Source organism: Panthera tigris, chromosome B3, assembly GCF_018350195.1.
Source record: "Panthera tigris isolate Pti1 chromosome B3, P.tigris_Pti1_mat1.1, whole genome shotgun sequence".
Classification (NCBI taxonomy): domain Eukaryota; kingdom Metazoa; phylum Chordata; class Mammalia; order Carnivora; family Felidae; genus Panthera; species Panthera tigris.
Genome location: NC_056665.1, coordinates 58,881,411 through 58,896,528, shown reverse-complemented (window position 1 = coordinate 58,896,528; position 15,118 = coordinate 58,881,411). Strand labels below are relative to the sequence as shown.

The window sequence follows — 15,118 nt, the reverse complement described above, 5'->3', positions numbered from 1 at the left end:
CTCTCTCTTCCTCCCTCCCTCCCTCTCTCCCTTCCTCAAAAATAAATAAACTTCAAAAAAAAATTTTAAAGAATTCTTGCATCATAGAATATCGTTATACTTCTACTAGTAATATATGACAGTATCTGTTTGTCCACATCCTCACTAAGATTCAGTTTGCTATACTTTATACTTTAATTTTTTTGCCAATCTGATAGTTATTAAATGCTATCTTATTTTAGCTTAAATGTGCTATGGTACTAGTGACCTTAAGCATCTTTTCACATATTTATTAGCCATTCTGGTTTCCTTCTTCTATGAATTACCTGGTAATCATTTTTGCCCATTTTTCTATTGGATTTTTGCTATTTTCCTTACTGATCTTTGAGTGTTCTTTAGTAGTTTGTAATGCAAGTATCTTCATCATGTCATGAATATCAACAGAGAAAAAAATCTTATTTATTACTTGGAAACTTTTTTCTAGTTTTAAGGTCCAGTTAATCCCATAGTAAAAATTGCCTCTAATGATTTACTTTGGGGAAAATTCTGGTAGATACAAAAATTTTTATGTACCTGAAAAATTAGAAGTTCTTTTCTAATTAATAACTTAGAAAAAGTTATTCCTTTTGGTTTTTTAATATGCGTTAGATAGAGCTACTCAAGATAATTAATTTTCTGGAATAGAGGTTTTTGACCTTGGCTATATATTGGAATCACTGGGGAGTTAAAAAAAAAATTTCATGCGTGTGTCTCACTCCAGAGATTTTGATGTGTTTGGTCTGAAATGCAGCTTGGCCACTGAATGTGTAAGTATTCCTTAGGTGATTGTATTATGTAACTAAGGTTGAAAACCACTTCTCTTGGAGGATTTTTCTATATCTGCACTGTCTAATATAATAGCCACTAGTCACATGTATTTATTTTTACATCAAACTTAAATAATACTAAAAAGTCAGTTCCTCAGTCAAACTAGCGACACTTCAAGTGCTTAAGGATCGCCTGTGGCTAGCGGCTACTGTACTGGACAGTGCAAGTATAGAACATTTTCATCATTGCATCAGTGCTGCTCTAGATGGTAATATTGATTACCTCTGGGAAAGAAGACTGAGGACAGAGATAAAAAGGTGATTTACTTTTCAACATACAATCTTTTGAACTTTTGGATTTATATTTCAAAATTTCAAAAGTTTCTTAATTTGATAAATTACCTATTCAAGAACTAAATAATTTTTTAAAAATGAAAGACAGGTACAAAAATGAACTACTAGGACCTCATCAAAATAAAAAGCTTCTGCACAGCAAAGGAAACCATCAGCAAAACTAAAAGGCAACCGACAGAATGGGAGAAGATATTTGCAAATGACCTATCAGATAAAGGGTTAGTATCCAAAATCTACAAAGAACTTATCAAACTCAACATCCAAAAAACAAATCATCCAGTGAAGAAATGGGCAAAAGACATGAATAGACACTTCTCCAAAGAAGACATCCAGATGGCCAACCGACACATGAAAAAATGCTCAACATCACTCATCATCAAGGAAATACAAATCAAAACCACAATGAGATACCACCTTACACCTGTCAGAATGGCTAACATTAACAACTCAGGCAACAACAGATGTTGACGAGGATGCAGAGAAAGAGGATCTCTTTTGCATTGTTGGTGGGAATGCAAGCTGGTGCAGCCACTCTGGAGAACAGTATGGATGTTCCTCAAAAAACTAAAAATGGAACTACCCTACGACCCAGCAATTGCACTACTAGGCATTTATCCACGGGATACAGGTGTGCTGTCTCAAAGGGACACATGCACCCCCATGTTTATAGAAGCACTATCAACAATAGCCAAAGTATGGAAAGAGCCCAAATGTCCATCGATGGATGAATGGATAAAGAAGATGTGGTATATATATACAATGGAGTATTACTTGGCAATCAAAAAGAATGAAATCTTGCCATTTGGAACTATGTGGATGGAACTGGAGGGTACTATGCTAAGTGAAATTAGAGAAAGACGAAAATCAAATGACTTCACTCATATTTGAACTTTAAGATACAAAACAGATGAACATAAGGGAAGGGAAACAAAAATAATGTAAAAACAAGGAGAGGGACAAAACAGAAGAGACTCATAAATATAGAAAACAAACTGAGGGTTGCTGGAGGGGTTGTGGGAGGGGGGATGGGCTAAATGGGTAAGGGGCATTAAGGAATCTACTCCTGAAATCATTGTTTCACTATATGCTAACTAATTTGGATGTAAATTTTAAAAAATAAAAAATAAAGTTAAAAATTAAAGAGAGGTAGTTATAGTGATGTTTGAGAGGAAAAAAAAGATTTTGTTTTAAAGAGGAAATGTAGTTAGTGTTTTTGTTTTGGTTTTGGTTAAGATTCTTTCTCTAATGATTAGAGCTTTTAGAAGAAATATCTAAATTTAAATACATCAAAAGTTTTTACCAGGAGGGGCGCCTGGGTGGCTTAGTCGCTTAAGCATCCAACTTCAGCTCAGGTCATGATCTTGCAGTTCATGAGTTCCAGTCCCGTGTCTGGCTCTGTGCTGACAGCTCAGAGTTTGGAGCCTGCTTCGGATTCTGTGTCTCCCTCTTCTCTCTGCCCCTCCCCCACTCGTGCTTTTTCTCTCTCTCTCTCTCTCTCTCTCTCTCACATAAATAAATAAAGTTAAAAAGAAAACTTTTATCAAATTAAATCACTGTAGATATACTTAAATAAATTTATCTCTTAGACATCCTGTAAGACAGGAATTGGCAAACTACAGCTTGGTTGGCCTGTTTTCACAAATAGTTTTATTGAAACATTACCTTGTTCATTTATTTATGTTTTGTCTATGGCTGCTTTTGTAGTAGAACAGCAGAGTTGAGTATGGCCTCCAAGCCTAAAATATTCACTATCTGACCCTTCAAGAAAAAAGTTTCAAAGAAACAAATTATATAAAATTGGGCTTTTTTTTCCTTAAATTAGCATATCAAATTTTATTCCTGGAAATTGCTACCAAGAATATATAAACTTCTAATGGTACTTTGGTTTGTAATTGAAAGACATTTCTTTCAGGGCGCTGGGGTGGCTCAGTCAGTTAAGTATCCAACTTTTGACTTTGGCTCAGATCATGATCTCATGGTTCATGGGTTCCAGCCCCGCATCAGGTTCTGGATTGACAGAGCCTGCTTGGGATTGTCTCTCTCTTCCTCTCTCTCTACCCCTCACCCCCCTCAAAATAAATAAATAAACTTAAAAAAAGAAAGACCTTTCTTTCATTGTCATATTTTATGAAGCCACAATTTATAGTAGCCACAATTAGGAATAAAGGAATCAAAATAGGGTCTTGAATTAGAAAATACCCAGGGAGAATAGGATAGTTAGCATCCATTGGGTTTGAGGGTTTAATTGCTGCCTGTTTCTCTCATTTTTTAAAAACTACACTTCTAAAGTATTGTGTTTTAGTGGTTATTCCAGGGATTGCTATATGCACCCTTTATATGTCATGGTCTATTTAGAAATTATCTTGTAGTACTTCATGTGAAATGTTAGAACTTTACAAAGATATAATTCCATTTACCTTGCCTCATCCATTATGCTATTATTGTTATATATTTTACTTAGATATAAGTCCCAATATTTTCAGCATTATTTCTGCTTTAAAAAGCCTTTTAAGGGGCATCTGGGTGGCTCAGTTGGTTGAGTGGCTGATTCTTGATTTTGGCTCAGATCATGATTCAGGAGCCAGCCCTATGTCAAGCTCCATGCTGTGCATGGAGCCCGCTTGTGATTCTCTTTCTCTCTCTCTACCCCTCTCCCCAACTCACGCTCTCTGTCTAAAAAAAAGAAAAGAAAGAAAAAAAAGCCTTTTAAGAAAATAGGAGAAGAGAATATTATGGTGTCTTATATTTACCACATGTTTAACTTTTCCAGTGATGTTCATTCCTTCCTGTGGATATTAATTTCTATCTTGATTATTATTTTCCTTTCAGCCAGGAGAACTTCCTTCAGCACTTCTTGAAATGCTGGTCTTCTAACAACACATTTTTCCAGCTTAGTTTATCTGAAAACTCTTTTATTTCATATTCATTTTTGAGGGATATTTAAAAAAAATTTCTTTAATGCTTACTTATTTTTGAGAGGCAGAGTGCAAGCAGGGGAGGGACAGAGAAAGAGAAGGAGACACAGAATCCAGAGTAGGCTCCAGGCCCTGAGCTGTCAGCACAGAGTCTTGACACAGGGCTCGAACCCACAAACTGTGAGATCATGACCTGGGCCAAAGTCGGACGCTCAACCGATTGAGCCACCCAGGTGCCCCGAAAACATCATTTTTAATAATCTCTTTTGACATGTACCTATATTGCTCAGAAAGCTGAGATGGTTCCACTGGCCAATATTTGAATAATTATAAGCATGTTCTATCTGTTCATTTATGCAGAGCAAAGTAACATTAAGAATGTTACATCATTGTTTTGTATTTAATGTTCAGCTTCGGGACGATTAATATTTCTATGGGCACTTACCAAATAGCGTTTCATCACTTCCCAAAATGTTACTATAAGTAAACATTCATTAGGACTCATCTAAGTGTGATCAAACTATGTAATCAGGAGGCTCAAAAAATTGGTTAGGGCCAGTAGCTTTACATTTAAATGTTTCTGTTTTTTCAACATGAACCTTGGATTCTTTCTTCATTCTAAGGATTAATACTTAACTTTGACTCTAAAATACTTCAGTGTACATAAAACACCTATTTGCTAGGCTTGTATCATAATGCAGTAGCTAATATTCTCACTTGGTCTCCAAATCTATCATGCAGGATAAATGGCATTATCCCTGTTTTTCAGATGAAGACTGGGGCTTTGAGAAATTAGTCACTAATCCAAAATCATATGGTTGATAAATTACAGAGTCATGATTTGAACCCTGGTCTGTCTGACTCCAAAGCTCATGCTTTTTATTCTGTCTTTGACTCTTTTGGTGATACAACAGAACCACTTCTGGAGCTTTTAATAAATATAGATACCTAGGTACCACCCCCCATGTTCAGTATGTCTAGGGTGGTATCTGTATTACTAAAGTGCTCCCAGAATAGAGGTCCATTGCTTATTTATACCATATTACTTTTCCATAGTCATAGTCACTGGATTGTGAAGCTTTTCTGTAAGACAGAAACTGGAAGATTTGAACAATTTTAAGGACCTGAGCTGAAGTCAGACGCACAACCGACTGAGCCACCCAGGCGCCCCGCATCTAATAGGCATTTAATAAATATTGTTGAATGATTGAATTTCCATATTGATAACTCTCCTTTTTAAAAAAGTGTAAAACCCGGGGCCTTAGTCATAGGATAAAAGCTTTGTGCTCCAAGTTTCTTTGTATCCTGTGTTTTGTCTTTATCATTACTAGGCTTTGTCATTTTATCTTTGGTACTTTTCCTTAATAATGGCAATTATTGTTTGCAGTCTTTTTAGTGTCTAATTTTTCCCCCACACTTCTATTGTCTTTAAGCTCACATTTATTATTTTATTTCTCTTAATTTAAGAAGTGCCTGTAGCTATAGCCCAGTGCTTAGTACTTCCTTGAGAATTTATCATGTAGGTATAAAAATGCTTGGGGCGCCTGGGTGGCGCAGTCGGTTAAGCGTCCGACTTCAGCCAGGTCACGATCTCGCGGTCCGTGAGTTCGAGCCCCGCGTCGGGCTCTGGGCTGATGGCTCGGAGCCTGGAGCCTGTTTCCGATTCTGTGTCTCCCTCTCTCTCTGCCCCTCCCCCGTTCATGCTCTGTCTCTCTCTGTCCCAAAAATAAATAAAAAAATTAAAAAAAAAAAAATAAATAAAAATGCTCAACACAAAATTGTTTATAATGACAAATTGAGAGCTATATAAGCATTATAAAGAGGGTTAATTCGTTAAATTTGTTATATCCATAAAGTGTGATATGTAGTTGTTAAAAAGAATAATGTGGAGCTGTATTTATTAACATAAAAATATATCTATGATTTTTTTAATGAAAAAAGCCAGTTACAAGAAAGCAAGAATAATATTTCATTTTTGTGGAATAAACATTAGATACTTATATGTGTATAGAAAAAAGTCTGTAGAACTTTTCTATAGATAATTGGAGAGTGAGATTAGCATTCTACCTGTCTCCAGGCTCACTAGTAGTTTTCTAGGTCTTCATCTGTTTTGGTACCACTGAATATAAGTATACATTCTGACCCCTGGGGAAGCCTTTAACTATCTTGCCCTGGTATAAGTAAATTACCTTTTTCCTTAGTTCAACAAAAACAAGGCTTGAGGTTTTTTTAAAGGAAATTTGCAAGGAAACAAAAAAGGAAAGTGAACAAAAAGTCAATGTAAAAACATAGAAACCAAAATGTTTATAGAACACACATTTCTTTTTCCTAAGTAGTAAAAGTCTGTTCACCAGCTAGCTTTGCTGATGCAGTTTATGGGTCTCCAAGATCCCTGTGGCAGTTCTTTACCCAGATCTTTCTAGCTACATTGGAAGTTTTTGTTTGTGTTTTTTCATTTTTTTTAATTACTTTTTTAGTTGAAGTATACGTAACATTAAAATGGAAGTTTTGGTGCGCCTGGGTGGCTCAGTCGGTTAAGCGTCTGACTTTGGCTCAGGTCACAATCTCGCAGTCCGTGAGTTCGAGCCCCGCGTCAGGCTCTGGGCTGATGGCTCAGAGCCTGGAGCCTGCTTCGGATTCTGTGTCTCCCTCTCTCTGACCCTCCCCCGTTCATGCTCTGTCTCTCCCTGTCTCAAAAATAAATAAAACGTTAAAAATAAATAAATAAATAAATAAATTATAAAATGGAAGTTTTGATTCAGCATTACCATTTGGGAATGTTATAGAAGAAAATGGGATAACAAAGAAAAATATGTATAAAATATTAAAAATCAGATTATAAGGTTGTTTGTATGATAGGATCCTACTTTTGTTTAAGGTGTATTGTATAATGTACAGCAAAAAAAAAACAAACCCACAAAACATTAGAGAGGTGGTCTTGAAATGATAACAGTGGTTATAGCTAATTTTAAATTCCTTCATGCTTTTTGATTTTCTAAATTTTCTCTGGGAACATGTGTTATTCATATCAAACTTATAAGGCTCCATATTACTACTCTGTTTATGCTATATCAGTTCTAAACTCCTCTGGGTATTTTACAGAGGCTCTTTTTAATCCTGCATTTTTTATTTTTTGTCACCTATATGAATCATAGCTTTGCCTCCAAATATTCACCTTGTTCTTGAGCATGAGGCAATATTATATAAAGCTAAGGACATTTATAATTACTTCTTATTTAGTAGTGAAGATGCCCTCTTTTGTCTTTCGGTTTGAGTAGTGCTGGACAGAGCTAGGCTCCAACAGTGATTAACAGATTTGTGGATTGTGACTGACTTCTCTTTCCAAATATATCTACCAGATGCTTAGTGTCCTCAGAGTCTGTTAGCAAATCAAAATTGTGTTAATTAAACCCAGCAAAGTATTGCTCTTTTAAGATGTTAGCTGATTGTTATTTAGCTGTCTTATGTGCAGAAGTGAGTGTTGGACATTGAAGCTAGAAATAGGAACAAGGTAATAGGAATATCATGAGATATAGAAAATCTCAACTTTCTGTAAATTTGAATAGGTTGCTTTCTTAGAGTGAATTTTAAACTCCTTGGGGCTTTAAGTTTAGAAATCTATGTAATAATAAATGAAATACACTCATTGAAATAAACTTTCAGGATTGTGAAAATAATCCAAGTATACTAGTTAGAATTGATTAGGCTGTGATATATTAACAAAGAGCCCCCAGACTGCAGTGGCTTAAAACAAGAAAGATTTATTTATTGTTCATATTACAGCCTGATGCAGGTCAGATGATGATTTGTAGCTCTCCTCCAAGCAGTGTCTCTTTCCAGCATATGATATCATCTTCATATGTAGCATCCTTAGTTGTGGCAGAAAGGGAAGAGAGATCTTATGTGATTTGCACAGATTTTATCATCATACATGGAAGTGGTATGTTCAGTTTCACTTACATCCTCACAGTCAGAACCTAGTCTTTTGGCTCCTAAGTGTAAAGAAGGCTGATCTTCCTCTGTGCCCAGGAAAAATCTGATGAAATAGGAAAACACAGCATTGTCTCTGCCACTGTCTCCGTTTCCTTCTTTGCTCTCTGACTTTCTATCATGTTAAGCTGCCCAAGGAAGCAATGGAATTAGTGGTAGTGAGTGGAACATGATCTTTCCCTGTTGTCTTCATTTTGTAAAGGAGAATAAAGTCGTCACTAGAAGTGTGTACATCTTTATTAGTAAAGCTCTTGGTACAAAACGTAAATGTTCCCTCTTCAAAAATAAAATTCAAATTGTTCCATCAGTTATGTGTAGTTTTTATTTAAAATCTGAGCATCTCAGAGTAACATATTCTCATTGCTTCACCTAATCTGTAAATGTCTATTTTTATTTATAAATAAATATATACTATCCATAGAAAAAGATCTTCTTGTATGTGAACAGATTCATTTATTTATTCATTCATCAAATCTTAGGTGAGCTTTTGTGATGTGCCATTTATTCTAGGTGTTGGGGATATAGTGGTGAACAAAATGTAGAGTTCTAACTATTTTATATTCTGGTCAGATTTACTGATCACCAAAACTGGTGATGTGTAATACAATGTATCAATTACTAGCCATAAATTAGTTAATATGCCAACTGTAAAGATTACAAAATTAAAATAAGCATCATAGGATTAGTGCAGTGTAAATAGGTTCATGGTGGTTGGTTTTTATTTTTTTTAATTTTATTTATTCATAGTGGTTGGTTTTTAAAAAACATAATATCGATAGGAATAATATGGATCTTTTTTTCTTTCAGCTTTAAAGAAACCCTCTATTTCTGTTGCTCAGTATGAAAGTCATCAAGCAATCTCCCATATTCCGACTGGACAACCTCTCTCCCCAAATATGGTTCCAGGTGTGAAGTCTTATTCTCTTTCTTTTTAATTTCTTTTTTTTTTAATGTTTATTTATTTTTGAGAGAAAGAGAAAGAGAGAGCAAGCACAAGCAGTGGAGGAGCAGAGAGAGGGACAGAGAATCTGAAGCGGGCTCTGTGCTGACAGCAGCAAGCCCAATGTGGGGCTCGAACTTAGCAACCATGTAATCATGACCTCAGCCAAAGCTGGACTCTCACCAGACTGAGCCACCCAGGTGCCCCTGAAGTCTTAGCCTTAAAATTCTTTTTGAAAACCATTTTACTGGTCAAGTATTGTTATATAGGGAATAAAACATGTCATTTAACAGCATGGTGAAGTAGCATTCATTCTTCTAGTTAATGTTAAATATTTTGCAATGATTGATCAAAACTCAGGGACAGATAATCATTTAAAAATGCAGTTTGTTGGGGGCATGTAGGTGGTTCAGTCAGCTAAGCATCTGACTTGATTTTGGCTAAGGTCATGATCTCTCAGTTTGTGAGATTGAGCCCAGTGTCAAACTTCGCTGACAGTGTCGAGCCTGCTTGGAATTTGATAGGTCCTTCTCTCTCTGCCCCTCCCCCCACCTCAATAAATAAATAAACTTAAAAAAGTAAAAATAAAATTTCACTTTGTCTAAAGCATTTTTAAGAGCAAAAGAACTATTTGTTCTGCCACTCTGGACTATATTCCCTTTCATCTCTGCCAGTCTATATGTATTTACTCTCTTCAAAATGTGTTCAAATTTATTTCACAGAGGCCTTCTATTAACTACTACATCCATCTATATTCCACTCCCTATTCCATACTTATGAATGTATGTTTGTTTTCTACTGAATACCTATTTGATTTTATAGAAATGTTCCCCTAAAATGAGAATTGATGTGATTAAAGTTAATTATAATAAGGATCTAAATGAAGGCTTTGACGAGGGAAAAGGGGACTGGGGAAGAGAAAAGTTATATCCAGGAGTTTCCAATAAGAAAGAATCAAGAGTTGGGGCTCAGTCAGTTAAGTATCTGACTCTTGATTTCCGCTCAGGTCATGATCTCATGATTCTTGAGATTGAGCCCTGCTTTGGGCTCTGTGCTTACAGTGAGAACCCTGCTTGGGATTCTCTCTCTCCGCCCCTCCCCCTGCTTGCACGTGCACTCTCTCTCTCTCTCTCTCAAAATAAGTAAATCAACTTAAAAAAAAAGAATCAAGAGTTAACATGGGGCACCTGGCGGCTCAGTCAGACAAGCATGCAACTCTTGATCTCCGGGTCCTGAATTCAAGCCCCATACTGGGTATAGAGATTACTTAAAAATAAATAAACTAAAAAAAAAGTTAACAGTTGTGAGTCACGGTGTAGGTGAAAATGACTTAGAGGCTAGAGATTTCTGATAACAATGTAGAGTTAGAAAAACTTAGGGAAGAAAAAGATACAAGTCTCAATGCCAGTTAAATCTTCAGGTTTCTACTATGTATCACTTTGGCTGATAGGTTTATTTATAATCAATACCAGAGATACTTACCTAAGAATGATTAGTAGACTTCACACAGCTAAAATCACATTGGCTGTAAGATTTGATTAAAGATTTGATAATAAAGCCAAAAAAAAAAAAGCTACCTGACTACTCAATATCAAACAACAGTGTGTCTTACGTTTTCTAAGCAGGTCTTGTGAAATTCTTTTGCAAAATAGGACCTTAATTTGATGTTTTTATGCCATAGATTCTCATGGACACCACAATGGAAATCCTGGAACTTCAAAGCAGAACCCTTCCAATCCTCTTCAGCGTTTAATTCCAGGCCCGAACTTGGAAAGTATACCCAGAATTCAAGCAGATATACTAAAGCAGGCTACCAAGGATAGAGTCGGTGATTTCCATAAGTTGAAGCAAAGTAAGAATCAGTTGATGAATGTTATGCTGAAAAGATTTCTTTAAATATAATATGTTTATAAGGCTCAATTAAGGTCATCATTATTATAATGTCTAATGAATGTATAGTAAACTTATATGCATACAAAGAGAAAGTGTGATGGTGGTAAAAATTAAAAGGAAAGCAAGTTTTAAATGGATAGAGATATTTTATTTTATTTTTTTAAGTTTATTTATTTTAAGAGAGAGAGAGTGCGAAAGCATGCTCAAGCAGGGGAGGGGCAGAGAGAGAGGGAGAGAGAGAATCCCAGGCAGGCTCACTCAGTGCTGTCAGTGCAGAGCCCAACACAGGGCTTGATCTCACAAACTGCAGAAATCAAGAGCTGGAGACTTAGGGTGCCTGGATGGCTCAGTTGGTTAAACATTCAACTTTGGTTCAGGTCATGATCTCAAGGCTCCTGAGTTCAGGCCCTGCATCAGGTTCTCTGCTGTTGGTGTGGAACCTGCTTCAGATCCTCTGTCCACCTTTCTTTGCCCCTCTCCCACTCTCTCTCTGTCTTGCGCACACGTGCACGCATGTGCTCTCTCTCTCTCTCAAAAATAAACATAAAAAAAAAAAAGAGTCAGAGGCTCAATCTACTGAGTCTGGATAGAGATATTTTAAAGAAGCCTTTAAAAATCTTCTCACGTTCTCCACTATTAAATAATAAACTTCAGGTGAGTTGACATTTTAAAAATGCTATTAGTTCTTATAACTAAAAAATTTTTGGAGAAGTGAGAAAAGATATATTTTGTTAGGCTAATGAATTAAAACTTTGACTAGGAGGAGAAGATAAATAGTTTTGAAAAATGGATTCTGGGAGATATAAAGACCTAGGGACTTCCATAATAGAAGGCTCAATGCTCCTTCCTTTTGCATTCCTTTCCATTGCAATTTGCTTCATTTAGGTATTAGGAGAAAAGTGAAAGAAATTGAACAAATTCATAGTAATGTGTACTAAAATATCACTCCTTAATTATCTCAGAGGTATCAATTTTGATAGGTGGACAATACCTTTTAATTTGTATAACTCTCTAATTGGCAGATTCTTAGGAAATATAAGAAAAATTCTGGTAGTCGAGAGGGTTTGGACCAGACAGTGTCTCTTAGGTCAGTTCCCTTAAACTACACTTTTCACTGCTTCTGCTTTACAAAGCTTTTTCCCTTCAACTTCTTTTGTTGTTGTTGTTGTTGTTTATTTTTATTTTTCCTTAACAGTATATTTTGGAGTATATTCCATACCTGTATATAAAAATTTACTTCAACTAGTGGCTGTATCATGTTCCATTATACATGTTTGTAGTATTTTATTGAACTCATCCCCTCTTAGTAGACATGTTAACTCCTTTCAATATTCTCTACTGTGCTGCAATGAAGGATTCATAAAAACAAAGGCAAACTGCAGCTTGTAGACATTCTGTCTGTTCAGACGTGGAAGGGTCTGAACAGACAATGTCTACAAGCTGCAGTTTGCCTTTGTTTGCTTTCCATGATGGCTTCTATGGCAGCAACTATTCAGAGCAGTGTTGCACAGTTATTTGTGCGCAGGTTGCTCATACAGTGAGGACTGCAACGTTACATTTTTTAAATCTCTTCAGAGTATTTTTAATTGGTCTTCTGACAGTTCATATTTCTTCATCTATATGAAGATATACTTTGCATCCATTTAACTGACTTTCCTTCCTTGATATTTTAAAGTGTATCCTTGTATGTTTACTGAAGTATCATATGAAAAACATTTTTATTAAATAAATGTGGCTAATGTTTTAAATATATTGAAATTTTTTTTTCTCAAAATCTTGAAGAATTGGCCTGAAAACTTCTACCTTACCAGAAAGAGGTGTATAGTAAGGACAAAACAAAGTATCTTAATTCAATATCTTAATTCACTTAATACTTTCTACTAAACTTATAGTTTACCCTATAAAACCTTTTATCATTGCCATACCTGTATTTTTTTAATGATATTTGGATAAAGAATGTGATTGGAAATAATTGCCAGGAAATTATTATTCTCTACAACGTCTTTAAAAGAGCCTGTTGAGTCTTAAACTCTTACTCCAAATTCTTTTCAGTGTATATATAAAGTTGAAATCATTGGGAGCACTGTTTTGTGATTTACATTGGCATTATCTTTACATACATTTTAACCTATCAAATAGTTACACAGTTGTCATTTTAAATAGACATATACATATATACACACATATAGACACATGCATATATTCGATTGTGTTTAGGCAATAATAATAGTTCAGTTAGCTCTACTCTTTTATTGGTTATTTAAAGTATTTCATATTTTCTCATGTTAGTTGTCATGACTATGAGTACCTTTTTTTCAAATTATTTCCTGCTTACACTTTTGTGTTCCTTTATTTTTTTTAAGTTTATTTATTTATTTTTGAGAGAGAGAGAAAGAGAGAGAAAGAGAGGGAGATTGTGAGGGGGAGAGGCAGAAAGAGGGAGACCCAGAATCCCAAGTATGCTCCCCCATGTCAGTGCAGAACTGGTGTGGGGCTGAAACTCACTGACTGTGAGATCATGACCTGAGCCAAAATCAAGAGTCGGACACTTAAACGACTGACCCACTTGGGCACCCCAAGTGTATTCCTTTAAAAGTAGTTCCCAAACTGAAATTACTAGGTCAAAGTACTTGACCAGTTTTATAGTTCCTATTACATATTTTCAGACTGTTCTGTAGAACAGTTTCACAGTGTCATTAGACATGTTTAAATTTTTTCTGTATGGCCTGGCCACATTGGCTTTTTAACTCTAAGGCATTTAGAATATAATGATTCCTTAAATATTTTTTAATAAGCATTTACTTTCTGGTGGCCTCTCCATTTTTATATGAGGAATTTTACTATGATTATTTGTTGGTATATAATCTGTGCATCCATTTGACCACTTAGCCTGACAGCTTTGGAGTTTGATCCTGTATCTTTGTGTCAAATCTTTATAAATAAATCAGATGTTAACCTCTTATCAGTTATCTTTACTACAGTTTTACTTTTCCATTGCCTTTCCTGATACGAGATTTTATTATATTTAATCATCATGCAAAATATTTTAATTAAAAATAATTTTTAAATTTTGTGGAAAAACGTACAATTCACCGAAGTGTACAATTCATTGGCATTTAATACATTCATAATGTTAGGTGATCATCACAACTATCTAGTTCCAGAATGTTTTCATCAACCCCCCAAAAAAACCCTGTACCTATTAAGCAGTCACTCCCTGTTCTCTCCTACCCACAGTCCCTGGCAAAGACTAATCTGCTTTCTGACTCTATGGATTCATCTGTTCTGAATCTTTCATATAAATGGAATCATACAACATGTGACGTTTTGTGTCTGGCTACTTTTACTTAGCATGATGTTTTCAAAGTTCATTCTATTGTAGCATATATCAATACTTTATTTTTTATGGCTAAATAATATTCAGTTGTATGAATACATTTTGCTTATCTATTCATCTGTTGGTGGACATTTGAATTGTTTCCACTTTTTGGCTATTATGAATAGTGTTGTATGAACATTCATTTACAAATTTTTGTTGAACACCTATTTTCGATTCTTTCAAGTATATACCTAGATGTGGAATCACGGGGTCATATGGTAATTCTGTGTTTAGCTTTATTAAGGAACTGCCAAACTATTCTCCACAGTGGCTCTACCATTTTACAGTCCTACCTGCAATGCATGACAATTCCAATTTCTCCACGTGCTTGCCAACACTTAATACTTCTTGGGTATTTTTTATTTTTCACTATTGCCATCCTAGTGGGTGTGAAGTGGTATCTCATTGTGTTTTCTTTCTTTTTTTTTTTTAAAGATTTTATTTTTGGGAGCACCTGGATGGCTCAGTCAGTTAAGCATCTGACTTTTGACTTCAACTCAGGTGATGATCTCATGGTTAATGAGTTCGAGCCCTGCATCAGGCTCTGTGCTGACAGCACGGAGCCTGCTTGGGATTCTTTCTCTCCCTCTCTCTCTGACCCTTCCCACTCATTCTCTCTCTCCTTTTCTCTCTAAAAATAAATAAATAAACTTGGGGAAAAAAAAGATTTTTAAGTCATCTCTACATCCAAAGTGGGGCTCGAACTTACAACCTTGAGGTCGAGTCACCTGCTCTACTGAGTCAGCCAGCCGCCCCTCATTGTGATTTTCATTTGCGTTTCTCTGATGACTAATGGCATTGAACTTCTTTTCCTCTACTCATTGGCCATTTGTATATCCTCTTTGGAGAAATGTCTACTCAA

At 35.5% G+C, this 15,118-nt stretch overlaps 1 protein-coding gene across 4 annotated transcripts in view; it reads left to right on the top strand.

The window, feature by feature from the left end:
- GOLM2 (golgi membrane protein 2) overlaps window positions 1-15,118 on the top strand; it is a 104,902-nt gene that overhangs the window by 54,204 nt on the left and 35,580 nt on the right. For all 4 annotated transcript variants that reach the window (XM_042988984.1, XM_042988985.1, XM_007081752.2 and 1 more), the window contains exons 7-8: window positions 8,852-8,950; window positions 10,666-10,836. In XM_042988984.1, the coding sequence (XP_042844918.1) occupies window positions 8,852-8,950; window positions 10,666-10,836 (270 nt within the window). The remainder of the gene's footprint in view (window positions 1-8,851; window positions 8,951-10,665; window positions 10,837-15,118) is intronic.